The sequence below is a fragment of the Typopeltis vanoorti genome, chromosome 1, assembly GCF_054136105.1.
Source record: "Typopeltis vanoorti isolate ZY-2024b chromosome 1, IOZ_Tvanoo_1.0, whole genome shotgun sequence".
Taxonomy (NCBI): Eukaryota; Metazoa; Arthropoda; class Arachnida; order Uropygi; family Thelyphonidae; genus Typopeltis; species Typopeltis vanoorti.
Genome location: NC_143549.1, coordinates 158818970 through 158843076, shown reverse-complemented (window position 1 = coordinate 158843076; position 24107 = coordinate 158818970). Strand labels below are relative to the sequence as shown.

At 36.8% G+C, this 24107-nt stretch overlaps 1 protein-coding gene across 1 annotated transcript in view; it reads right to left on the bottom strand.

Annotated features, from left to right (window-relative positions):
* LOC150110580 (cilia- and flagella-associated protein 43) overlaps positions 1-24107 on the bottom strand; it is a 258702-nt gene that overhangs the window by 45521 nt on the left and 189074 nt on the right. Inside the window, exon 9 of the mRNA XM_090401995.1 lies at positions 5912-6071. Coding sequence (XP_090258121.1) covers positions 5912-6071 — 160 coding nt within the window. The remainder of the gene's footprint in view (positions 1-5911; positions 6072-24107) is intronic.

The window sequence follows — 24107 nt, the reverse complement described above, 5'->3', positions numbered from 1 at the left end:
ACCCAAATGACAGACATAGGATACTTTATGACAGCCAGCATGGGTAAAGGTTAGATCTTGTTTTAACGATCTACTTGCATTTTATGATGCAAGTAGATCATAATAATTATATCATCTCATCCTCATCATCATCAATTTCCTGATAAGTACCCTCATGAGGTGCACTCATTTTTAACAAAATTGAAGGTGTTTTGAATAATAATAAATAAGCATATTTGTAGAAAAAGATTATTTATTCAAATTACAACATATTTGTAAGAGAAAACAAAATAAAAAAAAATAATTAAATGTCTTAGAAATAGAACTGCATATGCTACATTATTATTATTATTCAGGCCTCCATGGAGTCGAAAGAGCATCGTGGGAGGTCCTTTCTAAGAAACACAAGTCTATCAAGACTCATCGAGGGAGGTCCTTCCTAGGAAACACAAAGTCTATCATACCATTCCTTAAATGCATTGACCATTCTCGCTCTCACCACCCCATCAGGCAATGCATTCTATGGTTCAACCACCCTACATGTGCAATAAATCTGTTGAACTGGATTAACATTCTTTTACTTAAGTTCTATACATTCATTGCACATGATTGTAGCATGTTCAAGACACATAAATTTGTAACATCTCTTACAATAATATTTAGATGCATGGTTTTTTTTTCTACCACAATAAATGCATCTGTCTTTTTCTGGATGTGCAACTGAACTACATGATTAAGTTTACATTATTATTAATTTGCTATCCACAATTTTCCTCAAAATCAGTCTATTACTTGTAAGCACTCCAATATTGTTATATCTAATATTTTGCTTCTAAGCCACTTCTGATTGATTCAATCCACCTAGACCTTGATCTACCTCTGGGTATCTTTCCTGCCATCTTCACATCAAACATCTGTTTTGCTAACCTTTCCTCATCCATTCTATTTAGGTGGCCATACCACCTTAGATTAGCTCTGCTGACATATTCTTGAATGCTAATAAGGTCAAGTTTCTTTCTAATATCTTCATTTTTAATATGATTCTGCCATTAATGCCATCTGTTTACTCCACTAATTTTTCTCAGAACCTTCATATCTACAGTCTCAAGTCTTTGATCAAGTACTTTATTTCTAAACTACCTCTCAGATCCATAACTTACAACTGGTTTGAACACTGTCCTGTATACTGCTATTTTTTTTTTTGTCTAATTTCTCTCTTATTCCATATAAATTTATTCAAATGGCTATTCACCCTACCAGCTTTGCTTATTCTGCAGTCTATTTTCAGATTTAACTTGCCATCCTCACTAAAAACTGTGCCTAAATAGTTGAAAAATTTTACTTCATCTATAGACTCCATTCAGAATGCAGTTGGTGTGTTAAATGTTTCTGCTTATTTTCTTAGTTTTGGTCATTTTATTGCTGATTTTTATTTCAAATTTGTTACAGCTGTTATTCAATTTAGTTAGAGAATACTGGAAACTTGCACTAGATGTGTTTAGGCATATAACATCATCTGCATAAAGCAAAGGCCTAAGTTTGACATCTTCAATTCTAATATCAGGCCTAATGCCACTTTCTTTCATAATGTGATCCATAGAGATTATTATTATTATTATTATTAAACAAGACCTCATGGAGTCAAAGACTCATCTGAGAGGTCCTTTTATTCACACACACATCTCATCATACTGTGTCTTAAACACACTCAATCTCCTTGCAGACACCACACTCTCAGGCAAGGCATTCCAATCATTCACAACTCTGCACAAAAAAAACCTGCCTCTCACTCCCCTACTCACACCCTCTTTATACAGTTTCCAGAGATGACCTCTGGTTCTCCCCTGATCTCCCACTATTCTCTGTGGAACTTCTCCACCATTGATCTTATAACAACCCCTTACCAACTTGTAGGTCTCTATCATATCTCCCCTCTTCCTTCTCTCCACTAGACTCTGCAAATTACATCTTCTCAATCTTTCCTCATACTCAACATTCCAGAGGTCAGAAACTACCTTAGTCAGTCGCCTTTGGACCCTTTCCAACATCTCTTCATCCTTCTGAAAACCCGGTGACCAAATCTGGGCACAATAGTCCATTTTTGGCCTAATCAAAGCCTTATACAATGGAACAGAATCTCCCTACTTCTACACGTCAGTGTCCTCCGCATCATTCCCAGAAGTCTTTGTGTTGTCTTCACAATTTTGGCGATGTGTCCCCTAAATTTTAGATCCTTATCCACTATCACCCCCAGCTCTCTTATTTTGTCTACTTCCAACAATAGATGATGAATAAGAGTGGAGATAATGTGGATCCTTATCTTATCCCTGATTTTACATGAAATCATCTTCTGTATTTCCTTCAATTCTAACTGGTGAATGACAACTTAAATATAGACTATGTATTGCTCTGTATAATGTTCCATTCACCCTATACAGTTAGAGTGTTATGAAAAGCTTTTCTCCAGGCATGTTGTTGTTGTTGTTGTATGCCTTTTCTAGATCTGCAAAACTGAAGTACAGATCCTTGTCATATTCCCATGAATTTTTTAACTATTTGTCTTAAAGTGAAAATCTGGTCTTGACAATCTTGATTTGCTTCAATTCAGCTTATTCTTCTCCAAGTTTCTCTTCTGCAATCTTCCTCTTTTCAAGTATGCTTGAAATCTTACCTGGAACAGTTAGAGAAATTCCTCTATAATTCTCGATTTCAGCTTTATTCCCTTTTTTTTATAGATAGGTATTATGACAGCTCTACTCCAATCATCAAGAAATCAACCTTCTGATTAGGCCCTCTGAACTATGCAGTGTAGACACTGGAAAATTTTCTACCTCCATACTTAAGTATTTCTACTTGAATATTGAATTCCAGATGAATTTCCACATTTCAAGTTTTTGACTGATTTTTCTAAAATTTTCCTAAAGTATTTACATGTTATCTTTTTTTCATTCCTCTTGAAAATTTTCTGGTACAGTTCTGTCACTACTTGGTTCATTTGTTTACCTTATCTGATATAATTATCAGATATAGGAAATTCATATACATCGATATTCTTGGACTTTGCAAAAGTATTGATATGTTAACCCATGACAGTTTGGTGCTCAAAATGCAGAGGATGGGAATGGATAGTATACAGTGGTTAGAGGGATAGAAGATGGGGCTCCCTCTCTGAAAAATACCAGTAAGTGGTGTGTTATGGAGCAGTATCTCAAAAAAGGGAACCACAAGTGATGTGTGTGTCCCATTATTTTGTTCTTAAGTTCTGCTGCTGCTGTTTAACTTATTTGTTAATGATATTTCATAATATATTTAGTTTAATCCTTTATCCAAGTGTAAGCAAACAAAGTTTGCACCTGAAGTATCTTCAGGACTGAGGCAACTCGTGATAAAAGTGGAACACGTTCTCATCACTCGTTGTCTTAGTATCCCCCATAATGCAAAGCACATCTCCTTACAGACATGTGGTGGTGATATTAAGGTGGAAACAATGGAGAAGGCATATTTACCTATACGAGATGCCAAAAGGTGTTTCACCTTATTATTAAATTACTCTGGATTTAGAGAAAGATGTTGGAAGTTTTGTTCACTTGGTTCGAATATAATAAATTTAGTTTCATCCTTTATCAAAGTGCAAGCAAACAAAGTTTGTGCCTGAAGTATCTTCAGGACTGAGGCAACTCGTGGTAAAGAAGGACTAAGCTCTCATCACTCCTTATCTTAGTATCTCCCATAATGCAAAGCACATTTCCTTGCAGACATGTATAATACTATGCATTAAGAGAAGGGCCACTACCCAGACCAGTTTCGACCTTTAATGTGGTCTCGTCAGTGGGAGATACCAGGCAGAAGCATCAGGCCTGACTCCCACTGAAGAGACCTCAATAAAAGTCGAAACTAGTCTTGGTAGTGGCTCTTCCCTTAATGCATAACATTATACATATCTGCAAGGAGATGTGTTTTGCATTATGGGAGATACTGAGATAGGAGTGATGTTATCTTGCTCCACCTTTGCAACAAGCTGCCCGGTGTTGTACCACCTTACCCCAGACCTGAAGATACTTTTATGCGCAAACTTTGTTTGCTCACACTTGGATAAAGGATTAAACTAAATTTATTATAGTCTAACCAAGTGAAAAACACTTCCAAATGATATTTCATGTTGAGTGACTGGGGATCGTCTGCTGTTTATTGATGCAAAGTTGGGTGGAATTATAAGGAGCACTTCTGATGTTAATTCCCTTCAAGAAGATTTAAATATAATTTTAGCTTGGACAAATGGGTGAGGCTGCATTAACCTTGCATTACTAAATGCAAGGTTTTGCATTTTACAGGCAGAATTATAAGGCTGTCTATTGTATTGATAGAACTGTGATTCAGGAAGTGAATGAGATTCAAGGTCCTGGAGTGATGATTAATGGTAGACTGAAGTTTAGAGGGCATATTGCTAGTGTTGTAAAGACTGTACAATAATAATAATGAGATGATTGTGTCATTATAAAAAAGCACTGGTCAGACAATATTTGGACTACTGTGTTCAAGATTTCACCACTATGTTTTCAATGTGATGTGGAAACACTGGAGAAATTCCAGAGATAAGTGTCCAAGGCAATATTTCTGGAATGTTAGCTGTGAAAAGAGGTTAAAGGAATGTAAATTACAGAGTTTTAGTGGATAGGAGGAAAAGAGGTGATATAATAGGGAAGTTTATGTTAGCGAGGGGATTTTATCAGATGAATACAGAGGGTATTATCAAAAGAGTAGAAGGTGAGAGGGGAAAGAACAAGAAGTAATGACTGAAAGTAGTGTAGGAGTATGATGAAGAAGGGTGTGAGGAATAGATTTTTGAATGGAGAATTGTGGGTGAATGGAACATGTTACCAGAATACGTTGTGAATACAAAGAGTGTTAATGATTTTAGAGTTCAATTTTCAACTTCCTCATTATTTTTGATAAAACTAAAGTGAGTATAATGGGATGAGTTTTGCTGGCTATTATTTCCTTTCTGTGGGATTCTGTTGTATAAGTCTCTGATCAGACCACACTTAGACTATTATTCTCAGATTTGGTCCCCAGGATTTGAAGGGGATAAATTAACTGTGGAAAGGATACAAAGACGGATGACAAAGATTGTTTCAGGACTGTACAAGGATAGTTATGAGGATTGGCTGAGGGAATGTGGACTGCAGAGTTTGGTGGATAGAAGGAGAGGTGATATGATTGAGACTTTTAAACTGTTGAGAGGTGGTTACAGGGTTGACACTGGGGAGTTCTTTCACTTGGTTGAACAGCGGGAAGGAGTGATGACAAGAGGCCATCCCTGGAAGTTACGAAAGGAAACTGTGAGCAAGAGAGCGAGGAGTGGTTTCTTTGCGTGGAGGGTGGTTGAACCGTGGAATGCATTGCCTGATGGAGTAGTGAGAGCGAGAACGGTCAATGAGTTTAAGGAGTGGTATGATAGACTTTGTGTTTTTTTTTGGGGGGGGGGGACCTCCCCTCGATGAATCTTGACAGACTTTAAGTTCTTAGGAAGGACCTCCCACGATAAGTCTTTTGACTCCATGGAGGCCTAAATAATAATAATAATAATAATAATAATAATAATAATAAGTTGAATATAGGATTATTACCAAGCTGTAGAATAGATGTATATGAAAGAATATAAAGACAGTACAGAACAGAATTTATTTTGAAACAGGTTTTAAGCATGACTAGGGGAGAAGATAGCATCAAGACCAGAAGAATATTTGTTGCTATTCTAGCTATTTAAGATTATTCTGATGTCTTCATCACTGTAAACATCCACTGTTAATATCAAGAATAACAGTTTCTTGCTTTGAAATTTTATAGGGAGAAAAAAAAAAAACTGACAAGATAAAAATTAAGTAAGAAGAAATACATCAAAGTTAAATTAGTGAAATCATACAATGATTACCTTGATTTCTGAATTAGGCTCTTCAATAGCACTTACAGGTACCAATTTTGCAAAGGAAAAATCTGGTATAATATCTGGAATGTCAACTTCAATATTTCCTTGTTTCAAAATGATCTGAACTGGTAAATTATACTGACATTTCATATGATTGGAATATATGCTGCAACGAAAGAGGAAATATTGTACATAAGTTAATTACTTAGGAAAATGTGAAAATATAAAGTAAATTTAAATACTTCACAATATACACGTAATTATAATAAAAAAAAGGTTCACAAAATGTATCTGTTAAAATGTGTTAAGGCTAAGTGAAATAGCATAACATACACCACAGTCATTTTTTTAATAGCAATTCAATCCACAAAGTGTTGTAAACTTATATTATAGTGCTGTACTAGTATCATGATTAGCTAATTATTATTATTACAAGTGTCTCCATGGAGTCAGAAGACTCATCATGGGAGACCCGCATTAATCTTTGTACACACAATGCCTATCATACCTCTCCTTAAACTCATTCACTGTCAGGGCACTCATAATTAATATTAGCAGTCCATTCCAATTACTCACCACTCTCCAAGTAAAAAGTCTAGTGTGCACACTCCTGCCAATCACACCCACACACACAGCCTCTAGAGACAACCCCCAGCTCTCTCCTCATCTGCCATGTTTGGAAAGCCAATTCTAGAAACCAAAACAGATGAGTTGAAAGAGGAGGTGGAATGTCTTGTGAATGAGAGCAGAAGTATGAAAGATAAGATTAGGAGAATGGAAGAGATAAATGCAAGGCAAATCAGAGTAGGAGAGATAGAGAATTTAGGGAGTATGAGTGAGAGGTATGGGGGTGCTAGAAGAGGAGAGAATGGAAACAGTAGAAGAAAGGGAATGAGAGAGAGGTATGGGAATGTTAGCAGACGAGAGGATGGAAACAGTAGGAGAGATGGAATGAGAGAGAGAGATATGGAAGTGCTAGAAGAGGAGAGAATGGAAACGGTAGGAGAGATGGAATGAGAGAGAGGTATGGGAATGCTAGAAGACGAGAGGATGGAAACAGTAGTAGAGGAGACAGAATGAGAGAAGGATATGGAAGTGCTAGAAGTGGAGAAAATGGAAACAGTAGGAGAGAGGGAATGAGAGAGATGTATGGGAGTGCTAGAAGAGGAGAGAATGGAAACAGTAGAAGAGAGAGGTATGGGAATGAAAGAAGAGGAGAGAATGGAAACAATAGGAGCGAGGGAATGGTAAGAGGTATAATGTATGGCGACTCAATGATCCGCGGTGTTCAAGATAGGATGCGTGAGGAGTGTTTGCCAGGAGGAACAATAGAAAGGGTGGCTATGGCAATTAAGAGAGGTGTAAGGGTGGATGAGATGATTCTCATCTCATCCACCCTTGAAGTGTATTCATAAAATGAAGTGTATTCATAAACAAAAAAAAAAGCATTATTTTTGTTTAATCACCTGAAATCTAAACAAACTGAAGAAATTGCAGAAAATTTTGTGGCTTCTCATGGTTGGTTTGAGAAATTTAAAAAATGGGCCAGAATTCATAGTATAAAATTATCAGGAGAAGCTGCAAGTACAGATATTGAAGCTGTGAATAAGTTTCCAGAAAAACTAAATGAAATAATTGAACGTGAAAAATTTTCACCAAATTTGGTGTTCAATATTGACAAAAGCAGTTTGTTCTGGAAACGACTACCATCAAAAAAAGCTTAATTTCTACTGAAGAAAAATCAGCAGCTTCAAATCAGCCAAAGACCATTTAACGTTACTCTTTGGATCAAATTCCTCTGACGATTTTAAATTAAAATTGTTATCAGTTTACCATTTGGAAAATCTGAGGGCGTTAAAAGGTAACATAAAAACGAATTTACCTGTAATATGGAAAGCGTGGATTACCAAGGACTTATTTATTGATTAGTTTGTTAACCATTTTTGTCCAGAAGTGAAATGGTATTGCCAAAGAAATAATTTTGAAGAAAAAGCTCTTTTGTTGTTGGACAATGCTTCAGGACATCCAATAAGAAATTTATTAAATGCAGAAGATGATGCTTTTTCAGTGGAAGATTTAGAAAAACTTGTTAGCAATGAAGCCAAAGAAAATGAAGACAAAATTAAAGAATTTCCTACAGAAAAAGTGTTAGCAACCAAAGATTTAAAAAGGTGCAAAAACGTTTTACATTTTTTCAGTGAAAATGATCCTGATTTAGGAAGAAGTGTTATTGTTAAGCGATCAGTGTTAAATGCAATAAATCCATATAGGCAATTGTTAAATGAAAGAGAAAAAAAGCATAAACAATCAACTTTAGATTCATATTTTAAAATGTCGTGATTTTATCTTTTTTTGGTATGTAATATTGACTTTTTATTTAATAAAGCTTTTCTTTTTTTTTTAAAACAAGTATTTCATTTTCTTTACGTATGAATGTATCCCTATTATGGCCATAGCATTTTTACCTCTGAGAACACAGTTTTGCTTAACAAAGTAATTTCGTGGAACGCATCCTCTTTGTTAATCAAGGTATACCTGTAGTCTCCTATATTCTCATGATTTATCAACTATCTGTTGTCATCATCAAATTCCTGCAAGATATTATGATAGCAATACATGAAAAATTATATCATAAGTAAGTTCAATTGACAATTTTCCTAAAAAAAAAATGTCAGTCCATTTAATGCTGTTGTGAAATTAGTGATTTTTGTCTATTTTGCTGAGTCATTTTCTTAGAATAATTAGATTTTTTTAGTAATATGATGATGATTTTCATGTATTTATATTTGATATATTTCCTAATATTTGTAATAAATTAACACGTTCGCTGCCAACTACGAGTATACTCGTAGTGGGTAAACCTGCTTCACAAGCCAGCTACAAGTATACTCGTATGACGCTTACCGCCGGGAACGAGATTATTGTAGTGACCTTGAAGAAGTGAAAATGCTTGGCTTGTGGGGCTAGCATCAAAACTGTGTATTCTCATAGACAGTATATGCTCTGTACAAGCCAACTACTAGTATACTCGTAGGACGTTTACCTCCGGTAACGAGATTATCGTACTGACCTTGAAGAAGTAAAACTGCTCGGCGTAGGGGAACAGTCCATGCCAAAGTAGCGTGGCAGCGAACGTGTTAAGGATGCTAAGAAATTATATTCTTAGTTTAATCCTTTATTCAAAGTTTGCAAATGAAGTGTATTCATGATTGAGGTACTTCTATATAGAGGCTAATGACTTCACATCAATAAAGAAGTACCACTGCCCTGACTGGTTTCAACATTATTGAGGTACTGTTAAGGTGCAGGGGATAACTCTTGCCAAAAACTCTTAATAATCTACAAGATCAATCTAAATCTCACTGAGAGACCCAAAAGGATCATACCCATACTCATCAAACTCTCATGGCTCTACTCAGTGACAGGTAAAACTACCACCAAGCAGATCTGCTCTACTACTTAGAATAAAGCATAAAGATGAATATTATTGAAATGTAATCAGAGGGACCTACATTATTATTCAAAAGCTACAGATGAACTATATTTTTACCTGTATATGAAAATATTTCCATGATTACAGCCAAATGTGAACATAAATTTATTGCCAACATACTAATAAATTATATTACGCAAAACAATGTGTTATAAATTTTCTACAAATGAAATTGCAACATGTTTTTGGCAAAAGTTACACCTTTCCTAAGGACATAGTTAAAGAATTAATGCACAGTGTTTACAGAAAACTATGTGGAAAGACATTTTAGTATGGAATATGTCAATTCCGAACTGCGATGATGCTCTCACAATGTTGTACCATGCTTAGCACCAAGTGATGAGCCAGTTTGCTTTGAGAGAAATCTCAAAGCAAACTGGCTCACTCCTCCTTCAGAGCAAGGATGTCACTGTTTGTTTGTTGGAGGGGAATTTTGAATAGTAATGTGTCTCCCTATTGCATCCCAAACATGTTCTATGGGACTAAGATCTGGGAAGCATGCTGGCCACTTGATTCAATTAATATCCTTGGCCTCCAGAAGTATCTCCACTGCTCACGTAAAATGTGGTGTAGCATTGTCATTCATAAAAATTAATTCTTCTCCTATAACACCATGGAACAAATGAAGATAATGCTGAAGAACTTTGTTGCAATATCATTCACCAGTCATAGTCCCTTTCTCCAGCATTTTTATTATTATCGTTATTCTTCGTGACACCTCCAAGGAGTCCGAAGACGCATTGCGGGAGGACACCTACTGTACAACTCTCCGTCTCCACCACTACACTGAACCTCTACTACAATCATCTACATCAACACCATCTACTGCCTGCCGCCGCCACCACAACTAGTATTGTTTGTCTGTAAATTGCATGTGTTCTGAAGGGTCGATTTGTCTGTATGTGGGATGAAAAACCCGAGATCAGCTAACTCAACTTCAGTTGAAAAGGTCTATAAAGATTCCTTCCATCATGATGAGAATCAAACTTAGGCCTTTTCCAATCAAAAGACATAACGTATTGTTGTTCTTCCAATTGCACTACAGAGGCGTTCAATTTGTAACTGAGTGCATCCATTAAGCATAATGCATCCCAAAACCATGATCCCAGCACTATTGTATGTATCCCTTTCAAGAACATTCTTGTGATGGTAAGCAGTACCACTTTCACGCAAGATCAAGTGTCATCTAGAATTGAAGGAAAGACTAAAACAACTCTCATTTGTAAAGAGTACATTAGCCCATTGGTGTCTTGTCCAAAGTTTATGAACACAGCACCACTGAAAACATACCTTACAATGCACTGTGAATAAAGGGACAGACACACTATAGACAGGTCTTCAGATGTATAGGCCTACTTGTCACAGGCTTCTTGCCCACAGTTCAAGATATCCATGTACCTGTGCTTAAATAGAGCTGACTTGCTGTAGTGCGTTGATTAGGTTTTGCTGTTATAACCAAAAATCTGTTTTAGGCCCATGGTAGAGAGAGGGTGACCACTTAGCAAACATATGGACACATTCCACAGGTTTGAAACACTGCCCAGAACACTATGTGAGATTGCAAACTCTATGGCAATATCAGTAATTCTGCAGCCTTCTTCAAGCTTACCAATAATTCTTCGCTGCATTAAATCATCTAGATGATAGATTTGTATATTTGCCAATATACGAGTAGTGAAAAGGTATAGCATTTTATTATTACAATAACTGGATTAGAGCTAGTTGCTGAATGTATTTTAACTTTGTTATAAATTTAATCTTAAGAGGTACTGTGGCATAGTAAATTAATAATAGAACACGTATAGACCACAGTAATAACTTCTTAAAATCATCCACAGTCTGATTGTTCACCACCCCCTCAGGCAATGCATTCCATTCTTCCACTCTCCATGCAAAAAATTTACTCCTTACCCCTTTTATTCACCATCTCCTTTTGCAAGTTCCAGGGATGCTTTCTTGTCCTTCTTCCTTTCCCTCATTCTACCATATGAAAAATATGATATATTAATATGATGGTTAATATGATAATAACCCTTCAAGTGATCATTGTCTCCAATTTTTCATCATCAGCAAACCAGTGAATATTTCCTTTCAGGTTATTTCCTATATCATTTATGTACAAATTAAAAAGCAGTGGTCCCAGCAATGAACTCTGTGGCACACAACTAGTCACCTGTTTTCACTTGGATTCTGTCCCTCAATATACCACCACTTTTTGATATCCATCCAGCAGCCACCATATTATCAACATAACTAGTGTCATATCCATCCCCATTTGTTCTAATTTATGTAACAGAATTCCATACGGCCTGTACAGCTCAGTGGATGTGGCGTTTGCACACGACGGTGCTTGGCTGCACGAAGGAAGACTTGGTTTCAAGTCTAGTCGGCGACTAGAGGAAATTTTTCTAAGCCTTTTTTCGACCAGTTCCCGAGTTAGTCGATCTCTGCCACGGGCAAGCGGATTTTTCCCCCCAGAAACTCGGGGTTTTTCATCCCGTAAACTCAAGAAAATCGACCGTAGAACCCACATTATTTCAGACATTAAATATATTGTGTTAGGATTAGGGACCACAAGATGGCGGCACATTTGAGCCGTCTCTCTTCACTGTGTACCGTTTAATTAGTGATAGCCTTGGGCCATCTATCTCTGATTGGTACCAGTGGAGATTGAACTGCCCACTCAGTCTCCAAAAGTTAGATAGGACTAAATGGCCTCACCTACTCCCCGTATACGGGAATATAAAGGCGTTAGCTGATTTTTTTTTTTTTTAATTCCATACGGTTTTCTCTCAAATGCCTTTGCAAAATCCAGCAGAATCATTGTGTAGCCATTCCTTTATCCAACTCAGCTGTTACTTCATTATCTTCTTCTTCTTTGAGTGCCATCTCCTATTGGAGGTCGGCGACCACCTTGGCAAATTTTGAGCGATTCTCAGCTATTCTGAGCAGTCTCTCAGAGTTCATACCAGTCCACTGTCTGATATCTGCCAGCCAAAATTTTCTTTGTCTTCCTTGTCCTCTTCTTCCATTTATCTTCCCTTTTATAATCAACTGAAGTATCTTATATTTTTCATTACAAAGTAGGTGACCAAGATATGCAGTTTTCCTTCTTTTTATGGTATCTAAAAGTTCACGTGATTTCCCCATTTGTTCCAGTACTTCCTGATTGGACGTTTTTGCTGTCCATGGGATTTTTAACATTCGTCTGTATAACCACATCTCAAAGGCTTCAAGTCTTTTTATTGATGTTGTCTTCAAGGTCCAAGTTTCTGCACCGTACAGCAGTACAGACCATACATAGCATTTAACCATGCGTACTCTAAGCTCTAAGTTTAAACTGCGGTTACACAGTGTTGATTTCATCAAGAGAAAATTTTTTCTTGCCATTTCAATTCTAACTTTTATTTACATTTCTGGACTGCAATCTTCATTTAACCAGCATCCGAGAAGGTTCTGTCTGTTATCAGTAAAGAGTTCTTCTATATATTTCACCCATTCTTGTATTTTGTCATCCTTTTTGGATATAATTTCTCCCTTTTTGATTAGAAGGATACAGAATTGTTTTTTCTTACATATACCTGAGGTCTCTTTCATCTTTTTGTGTAGATTAAAATTGTCATGCTTTTCCTGTAGAATTTCTTTTTCATTCATCCAGATTTCTTTTGCTTCTTTGATCTTGTGTTTAATAATTTTCTGAAACTCTGTATATTTTGTTGGATTATGATTTTTATATGATCTTCGTTGATCCATGAGAGAAAGAATTTCATCAGTCATCCAATCTTTCTTTTTTACCGCTCTATTAGGACATAAGGTATTGGTACATTTCTCTATGAAGACAGATTTCAATTTGTCCCACGATTCATCAACACTCATGATGTCATCATTCTTGATAAGTGCTAGCTCTTGATTCAGATCTTGACTCAATTTGCTTCTTATCTCTGTATTTTTTAATTTTTCCAAATCAAACCTTTTTTGTTGATGTTTCTAAAGCATAGCTTTCAGTCTAAGTTGTAACTCTGCCACCAGTAGGTTATGATCAGAAGCAATATCTGCACTAGGATAGGTTTTTGTACTCTTTATAGAACTTCGAAATCGTTGATTAATTAGTAAGTAATCAATTTGGTTTCCGACTATATTCCCATTATTATCCTGTGGTGATCGCCAAGTATACAATCTTCGAGGTGGTAGCTTAAACCATGTGTTTGTGATTATTAGCTCTTCTTCCTGGCAGAATTGAAAAAGATGGTCACCTCTCTCATTTCTTGTGCCCAGTCCATGTTCACCAACTACATCTCCACTTCTACCTTTCCCAACTTTACCATTGAAATCACCCAAGACTATGTTAATATCATGCTTTTTTGTGTTTTTCATTAGTTCTTTTAATTGATCATAAAATTCTTCAATCTCGGTATCACTCTTGTCAGCAGTAGGGGCATAGACTTGTATAAGATTAACATCTAGTGGCTGTCCTTTCAGTTTTAATAACATCATCCTATCTGAGTAAGGGATGAAGCTCAACAGTGACTTATTGATATCTTTGTTTATTATTATTCCAACTCCGTTTTGATGGTTGTTTTCACAACTTCCAGAGTGATACATTGTCATGTCACTGACTTGAGTTTTGCCTGATCCTGGCTACCTAACTTCACTCATTCCTAAAATTCCAATTTCAAGTCTTTTCATTTCTTGGATAGCATTTCTTAGCTTACCTGCTTCATGCAAGGTTCTGACATTCCAGGTTCCTAGTTTTACTGAGCGCACCATGTTGAGCCCAGGGATTCTTCACACCCCTGTCCCATTTAAGGGACGCCGGTAACCCGGGGCCATTTGTGTAGATTTGCTCGCCATGGTGGTTAGTCTGGAGAGAGAATAGAGCAGTAGTTTCTCCATTTGCTTTCTGCTCTCCAGTATTACAGATGTACACAATAAACTGTATTGCCATCTGCAATTTTCTAATCACAAGCTTTACCATCATCATGAGACTTCAACCTTGTGTCAGTACTGACAAAGCTGCTTCCCTTTGCCAGAGGATTGAATCCTTTATTTTTCCTTGTAACCCTAGGTAGGGGCCCTAACCAGGTACTGACAGCCGGAGCCAGCTGAGCCCGGGTTGTTTATAGAGGTCTGCTCCTCTGAAGATTCTTCCGCACATTTCACTGTTGGGATACAAATCCTCTTCCACTGATTTGTCCGTTGTTCTTCACAGAGGTCCGTTAGCATCCTTGTAGGGAGTGTACCCTACGGAAGGTCCCAGGGAGCACGACGTGGATGTGAACTTGCCTCACTCCATTATAAAAAGTTGAATTCTCTTTTTTGACTAATTTTTACCATGAGACTTAAATTAAAGAGCCTCGTCAAAGGCATTATCAATTCCCTTGCACATTCTTGCAAAACCTAAGCTGATATCCCATCTAATTCCACAGCTCTATTTACATTGAGATTCTGCTATATCCTAAGAAACTCCAATTCATCCACCTCTGTTCCCATATTAGTGTTTGCTACACATGTTAAAGGAGTATTCTCGCTCACTAACTCAACTATTTTATCTGCTTCTTTCATGTCATGAACATCGTCACTGATTAAGGTTAATCTTCCATCGTCATTCTTCCTTTTACTTGACACATAACGAAATAACTCTTGGGTTTCCTTACCCTGCTTGGCTAGATTATTCTAGTAATCTGATTTTGCCTTCCTTGTCATGCTGATCACCTTTCTTGACTGAGCCTTATAGTGTTCATGAGTTTGCTGGCCACTTTTTTCTTTATATAATCTCCACAGCATTTTCTTCTTCTTTATCGCATGCTGCCTTGAGTAATTATCTCTCAGTAGGTGTATAAATTCCATTTCCTTCCTGCCATGTGATCTTTCTTTCTTCCAGTCTATGTCTCCATAGTTGAAATCCTCCATAATAATCACTTGACCTGAACTCATTGTACTAATTTGCTGATGCATATGTCTTCCAGATCATCCATGGAATTCCCTGGCCTATAGCAACAACCAAATGTATATTTTGTCTTACTGGCCTTGATCTCACACTAGACTGCTTCAAATGAACAGCCACCCTCCTGCCTATCTCCTATTTTTTTTTTTTTTTGGTTCTTTGGCTGCAATTCATGTGGTATCATCATCAGCCTCCTCCCATCTTATCTTCTCTATCTTTCCTGAAAAGAAATACTAAACCATTCACATTCTAACCATGTAACTACATCATCTGCTGTTAGCCAAGTTTCACCAATGCCTATTTTGGTGGGGTTGCACTAACCGATGCCAAAAACTCCTCTCTCTTGTTCCTGATACTTCTAGTATTAGTATATGGAAACTACGACATCCTTTTAGGCCCCCACCCACCTTACTTTCTGAATTGACTACCCTATTCAATATTTTTGCTTGAGAAACTAGATTCTGCACCTGGTCATTCTCATACTCACTCGCCTCATGGATGCCTTCACACAAACTCACCTGTTTCCACCCTAATTGCTTATGTTTTCTTGAATTTGTGGTTCAGAATGCTTAGTGAACAAAGCTCTCTAGACACCTTTGTATGTCCAATTTCTCCAATATAAGGTAAGTTACAGGTGCAATAGATATGATAAACTCCAGGGTGAGCCAGTAGGGGGTGAATCTTTAGAAGAGTTGAATATTTTTTTTTAAATTTTATAGTTGGTTTAAAAGTGGCATTAAGATTATAATAGTGTAGAATTCTATTTATTTTTTTCTGATAACCCTTTAATTTATGGGATGGTTTTACTCTAGTCTATAATATATGCATTTTTTGATGAAGTTTTATGAAGAACTTTATTGACAGTATTTTTGCTATAGCCATTATTTATAACTGTATTATAAATTATAATAATTTGTAATTCTTGTTTAAGCGCTTGTTCATTAGTGCAAATTGTTAGAGCTCTGTTTTTGAGGTTGTTAATGATGCCAAGTTTTGCAAAGGGTGGTGATATGAGTTAGCATGTACACATTGGCCAGTATATGTAGGCTTGTAGTAAACAGTGAAGAATAGACTGCCCATTCTACATTTCATATTTGCTTTCCAAATTTTAAAACCTTACATTTTGCAACATTGAACTGGTATCCCTGCTCCTGTGCCCATTCATTCAGCCTATCAAGTCTTCTTATAAGGCCACACACCTATTCTGTTCCTCATATTTTGTCCCAACTTGGCATCATCTGGAAACAACTGAATATCCCTATTCAAATCTTCTCCAATATCATTAACATACAGGTTAAACAGCAATGGCCCTAAAACAGACCCAAGGCACATCACTAGTGACTTTCCTCTTCTGGGATATTGAGCCTCTGTGGCTCAGTTGGTATACACGAAGCTCTTTGGTAGGAAAGATCTGGGTTCGATTCCTTTCTGTGATGTGAGGAACCTTTATCTGATCTCATTTGACTAGCCGGTATCATATCGAGGTAGAGGGTTTCACCCAGAACTCTGGTTTTTCTGGGATATTGCTCCCTCATACCCAACTTGCTGATACCTATCAAGCAGCCAATCTCCAATCCAATATACTAGTCTAGTATCCAACTCCACATGCTCCAGAAAAATAAATTTTCTTGTTGTTACTAAGCGTTTTTTATGTGTAAAAGATTTTCTCTAAATAATTTAATGGGTATTAAACCATCACTTGAACTACTTTGTTACTCCTGCATCCACAATACTTTCAATAAATTTATTTTATTTCAACCAATCTTTATGGAAAAACTATTGCTCATTACCTCCCTCCTCATACCATGCATCTACAACTTTTAGGGAAAGTTCTTGTTCTCTCACTTCTCTATGAAAAATCTCTTTTACATTGTATCATTATGTCACCCTTCCTTCCATTTCCTATTCTCTTAATTTTTACATGGTATTTCCTCAATGTGAGTTTATTCTCAATGTTGCAAGGATACAACCGGACCTTGCTTATACTTATTTCAATCCTTTCTAACATGTTTTCTTTCCCTCTCCCATTAAACGTTCACACATTATTACATGTGTGACCTGATTAAGGTCTTACTGTAGTCTCAATGCTGGTTAGCCAAACCTGTGGTGATACTGTAGCTAATGTAATGGCAAAAGTAATATTGCTCATATATAAGTAGCAAGCCAGCCTGATTGGTCGAGTGGTTTGCATATCCACTCTACAGCAAAAAGGCTGCAGGTTTGAATCCTGCCATGAGCATGGATGTTGGTGATTGTGGTGATGGTGGGTGGTAGATGGCATTGGTGTAGTTGCAGTTCATTGTAGTTGGTGGATTGAGTGAGTGGTGGAGACAGAGTGTTGTAGAGTAGATGCCCTCCCTCGATGAGTCTTTGGACACCCTGGAAGTGTCATGTAATAATAATAATAAATGGAGCAAATGTACTTCACAGACAAAAAAGTATTTGTTTCTTTGACTTACTTGACTTGACTTATTGCTCTTTACACCTATAAGGTGCATGAGGCCACGAGTTTAGCATGCCATCCTCTTCAATCCAGTGCTGCTTCTCCTGCTTCCCCAGCTCGACTATCCTAGTTTGTTTCATTCTTGGATTACCATCCAGCACCATGTCATTTTGGGTCTTCCCCTCTTCCTTTTACCATCAGGTGTCCATGTCAATGTTGGTATTCTCAATACATAGTCTATCCATGTCCATCTGTGTTTCTTTAACTCTATTGTAATGGGTTTGGTTTTGGTTTTGTTGTAAATTTCAATATTTGAGATTTTATTTGGCCAGTAAATTTTGAGAATTCTGTGAAGATATTTTATTTGCAAGGCATCTATTTTATTTTCTTGTTGTTTGGTTAATTTCCATGATTCACTTCCATAAAGTAATACAGATTTAACAGTTGAGTTAAAAATTTGCACCTTTAAGTTTGTTTTATATTGGATGATTTCCAAATTTTCTGTAGAGTTTTAAATGCGTAGGAAGATTTTTTTATTCTTATTGCAATGTCTTCGTTGGTACCACTTCCGTGTTGAAAGTTGCTCCGAGGTAATTAAATATGTTTGTCACTTCTACTTGATTTCCATTTATAAAGATTGGGTCATTCTTTTTACTGTTGATTTATAATATTTATTATTTTGTCGCGAAATTCATAAATTTTCAGGATTTTCCATAGACATTCTCTGTCTATGCTGTTGAAAGCTTTGGCAAAATCAATAAAACTGAGATACATATTGAACAGAGTGTTGAATTTAGTTCAACACTCTGTGCAATTATGTTTCTAAGAATAAAACTTTGATTCATTGTGCTTCTTCTATTTCTAAAGCCTGCTTGTTCTATCCACAGAATTTTCTCAATGCTGTTTTTTATTCTGCTTATTATGATTCTAGTGAAGATCTCTGATGGTACTGACAATAGGCAGTACCATCAGCGATTCCTCTCCAATTGGTGCATTCTGTAAGATCACCTTTTTTTGGAATTTTGACTATTTGTGATTCTTTCCAGGTACTCGGAACCTTCTCAGATGCCTATATGATTTTAAACATAGTTTAATATCATATAGGCATCTGAGAAGGTTCAGTATACAGCATAGTTGCTGATGTTTTTAGGTCAGCTTTGAGCAGTTCAGCACTAATGTTATCATTTCTACTTGCTTTTCTATTCTTTTGGATCTTGATTGCTTCCATGATTTCTTGCATTGTGATCTCTCCCATGTTTACATGAAATTCAAATTGATTTGGCATTTCTTCGAAAGGGGATTCGATATTTGGATTTATAGAGTCATGTTTAACATTTAATAATTCTTCGAAGTACTCTTCCCATCTTTGTTGCACTTCTTGCTCTTGAGTTATTAGTTGACCATTTTTATCTTTAACTCCATATTCATTCATCTGATAGGTTCCTCCAAGTTGTCTTATAATTTTATAAACTCCAAGATTTCCAGTATCATTTGCTCTCTGAGCATCCTCAACCAACAGCTGATAGTAGTTTCTTTTGTCATTTCTTGTGAAGCGCTTTATCATCTTATGTACTTCTTGGTACTGCTTTAATATTCTCCAAGTAATCTTTCTAATTTGCAGTTGTTTATTTTCTCTTTTAACTTCTTCCTTTTACAATTAGTTTTAATGTCTTTCCTGTAATCCATTCTTTGTGTGACTTCCCACTTGTCACCCCTAAAATATCTTCTGCAGTTTTACTGAAAGATTCTTTACACTTTTCCCAGTTGGCTTCAATCTTATTTTCCTCATAATTTTCATTTGATTCTTCCAAAATTGAGAATCTATTCTTCAGTTCATTGGTAAATTTCTCTTTTATTTTATTTTCCTTCAGTTTATCAATGTTATATTTAATTTTCTTATTCTTTTTTAGTTTTGAATTTCTTGCTAGCTTTAATTTAACTATTGTGGTTAGCAGAAAATGGTCTGAAGCTGCATCAGCTCCTCTTTTAACCCTTACATCTTGTAGTGTCCTCTTGAAAGTATTGCATATAGCAATGTGATCGATCTGGTTTTTTGTTTTTCCATCGGGGGAGATCCATGTTATTTTGTGAATTTTCTTAGGTTTAAAGATACTACCTCCTATAATGAGGTTATTTAATTCACAGAAAGATGTAAAAAGTTCTCCATTTTCATTTTGTTCACCACTCACTTCATTTCCTATAGCATGTTCATCCTCCTTCTTTCTTTTCCCTACTTTAGTATTCATGTCTTCCATTAAAATTAACAAGTCATGTTTAGGGACTTTATCAATCACTTTTTGAAGTTGTTCATAGAATTGTGCTTTTTCATTTCTTTGGCATCATTTGTGGGTGCATATACTTGTACGATGGTCAATTTCATGAACCTTGAGAAAAATCTAGCTTTAATTATTCAGTTATTTACTGGGTTCCATTCCATCAGACTTTTCCTTGCTTTCTCATTTACAATTGCTGCAACTCCTTTCTCATGTCTTTCATCATCTCCTGAATACAATATGCAATATTTGTCGGTTGTTCTTATCTCACCAAAACCTGACATCTTGTTTCAGCAATTCCTAAGATATCAAGACCGTATTTACTAATCTCATTGATTATCTGCCTAGTTTTTCCAATTCGGTACATTGTGCGAATGTTCCATGTTCCAATTTTAAGTTCAATTTTAGGGTGAGTGATTGACTTCATCCGCAAGTGAGGTTCCATGAGGCTTTGCCCCACCTGCATCATAGGTATTGGCTCCCCTCTAAAGTCCTGCAAATATTCATCTGTTGGGAGACCACAGGTCGTAGCACTCTGCCCCAAGGGATTTCTTGCTTCACTCGTGGTTTCTGTAATCATGGTTTTTTTTTTTATATGAAGATGGCTGATTAGCCCGTCACTCAACCTTCCTCTTTTAACTGGGCTTAGGGCCAGCATAGGGGTGAGCATATGCTCCACCTATGGCAGAGTTATTTGTTTCTTTAGCCAGTATAAAATGATAACCAAAATATAATTTCTAAGTATAATATGCCATCTGTATGTAAAGAAACACTCACTACCCATGCTCACTATACCACACCACCCTACACTCACTAAAACACTACACATACCGACCACTGTATTAGAACAGTGGTCGGTATGTGCAGTGTTTCTGCAGATGTATATAAATGTCAATTACATACTTTATGCAGATGTATGTAAATGTCACTTCGTAGCACATATACAAAATATTTGGTCATGTGCATCACCATGTGTTCTAGGCAACTATTTAAGAATGTTGCTGGTCAATAATTGTCAAAACAAAGGATTGTTTAGTGTTTGATAAAGAGCTTATTGTGGGTGCAGTCTGACTGGAGTGACGATTTTCAAAACAATAGGGCTGCCTGGTTTCTCAAAAGGTGAGAAACCACAGTGCTTATCTAAGAGGTGTAATTGTTGTTGTAAGACAGTCTGTCAGGAATGAGATTGCCATCATCTGAGAAGGCTTGCACAAATAAACAAGCAGAAATTCCGGTGTGCAGTAATTGTCCAAAGCATTTAATGCAGGCTGTTTCCAATCCGTATCTCACGAAACTAAGTGCATGGACTTGAAGAGGATCAGTATTGGCAATCACATACCTATACAGAAACTACTAATTTCTGTGAAGTTTCTAATTCAGTGGTCAATATGTGTATCTTGATGCAGCATATAATGAAAATATGGTTATATCTTATTTTGCTGATTACATATGGATTTCTGCAATTGAATTAGCTCTAGTATTCCTGTGGAATTATTTTCAGAATGATGAGACCTGGGGGAAAAAAAACATATTATTATGAAACATTTCTGCAATGTCTTTTCATTGGAAGCAACAGAACCCTTACTTTGAATCTTTGTAAATAAAGCATTAATTTACATCAGTTACACAGACAAAGAATATAGAATTATTTACACAAGAATACAAGTTTTTCTAAATAGCCTGGCTTAAGGAAACACACTAACCAGTTTGGTCATCATTCTACACCATTTAAAGTTTTTTCATTTCAACAATAAGATCATCACATTTATGGATAACTGTAGTATTAACTAGTGTAACACTTTTCACTTCACTAAGAATGTTATGTTTGTTTTTAATAACATTAACTTATATTGCATCCTCTCCTATCTCAATGTGCAATACACCATTGTCACTACATTTCATAATTTTAGTATTTAATGCAATAGGTTTATGAAATTTCTTCTTTGCATTGGAACCAATAGAATCCTTACATTGAATTTTTCTGACACTGCTAATAACAATAAATTCACAGCAAAACACCAAAACATACAGAGAGGCAGTTAGCAACAATGTCATAAAACATTTTACAAAAATTGTGCACTGGAGCTTCATGTTACTAAAACAGTTTTATGAGCATAAGTAACATAATAAAGGACTTTGTAACATGCAGTGTTTGCAGCATGTATGCCTTCTCTCACCTGCCATATATCCAACTGGGAGTTGGATATATGGCAGGTGAGAGAAGGGAGAGTGCGTATATGTGCAAAATGCTGGCATTGGGAGGAAATCAATGAATTAGATATTTCGGTAACTGACCTAGTTGCTTCAGGGAGAGGAAATGAATGTCGGGAGACGAGTGATGTGATAGGAGAGAATGAAGAGCGAAATATGAAAGAGAAAATAAGAGTCAGGAGAAGGCTTGAATGACTGTGAAGTTTAAAGAGATGGTTTTGATTGGGTAAATGAATGACAAGTAAGAGTGACTAACTTTTGACCAACAAGATGAGAAGTATGAAAGATGAGATTAGGAGAATGGAAGAGATGAGTGCAAGGCGAATCAGAGTAGGAGTGAGAGAAAGTTTTGGGAATGATAAAGAAGAGAGAAAAGAAGCAGACGGAGAGAAGGAATGAGAGGGAGGGAGAGAGAGAGAGAGGTTTGGGAATGAAAGAAGAGGAGAGTATAGTAACAGTGGGAGAGAGGTATGATAATACTAGAAGAGGAGAGAATAGAAAGAGTAGAAGAGAGGCATGAAAGAGAGAGAGTTATGAGAATGACAGAGGAGGGGAGAATGGAAATAGTCAGAGAGAGGAAATGTGAAGGAGTGCTGGAGACCGGGATAGAGTGATGCCAGGACAGCAGGTAAGTAGGGGAACATAGAGAGAAAGGGTTAGAGTAAAGAGAGAGTGAGGAATGTAGGTGAGCAATCAAGGAACAGAATGGTTGGAGGTGTGATTTATGGAGACTCGATGATCTCAGGTGTGCAAGATAGGATGACAGAGGTGTGTTTGCCTGGAGGGATAATAGAAAATGTGGCTATTAAGCAGGGGTGAAAGGATGGATGAAATGATTGTGATGGTGGACACGAATGACTGAGATTCTTGCTTCAGGTTGTGTAAAAGAAAACACAGAGAGGAAAGATTGTGCGTGTTGCCCAGGTATGATAGTGACGAGCTGAGCAGAAGAGCAGTAATACTGAATAGTATAATAGCTAGATGTGTCAGAAGAGAGGATTGGAATATGTGCATGATTGGAGGGCATTTGAGGATAGAGGGAAACTGTATGTGAGAGACAGCTTGCATTTGAATGAGAAAGGATGAAGGCATCTGGAGAGATTGCTGATTTCTGAATGAGTCAGGGTGTCAATGCAGGAGAAACTAGAATTCCCAAGGTGGATGGTAGCAGGGGGTGGCCTCATGTGGGAATGAGTGCTTGGGGGGGGGGGGGGTACGACATCAGGTAACACTGAGTCTACAGGGGGGTCTACAGGGGGGACAATGATAGGTATAGAAGCAGTGACATTTTTATTCTCTGTACTAATGCCAGGAGTATCTGAAATAGAGGAGATGAATTGGTGGCACTGATAGCGTTAGCCTGGCCAAAGATTATTGGGATCTCTGAGATGTGGTTGACTGAGGATGATATAATAACAGGAACAGAAGTTCCAGGGTACAGCATTTTTTGGCAGGATAGGAAGGGAAAGGTGGAATACTGCTTATGACAAGTGATGACTTATGTCCTCTAAGAATGGAGGCTTTGGAAGGCAATGACACTAATAGTTTTGAAAGCGTATGGTGTGAGGAAGAGGTGGCCGAGATAGGATATTTAGTGGGGTGTTGCTATAAACCTGGGAGCACAGAGTATGGGGAGTAGTAGATGTTTAGGCAGTTGAGCTTGGCAAGTGCAAGAAGAATGATTGTTATGGGAGATTTGAACTACAGTAGTAATAAGGGGATGGAATTTCTAGAATTCTTGAGGGACAGATGTCTTAGAACAAGAGGTTCAAGAGTTTTGAATTTGGTCATAGTGTCAGAAGAACTGATAATAAGCGAGATGACATTGCTCCCACCAG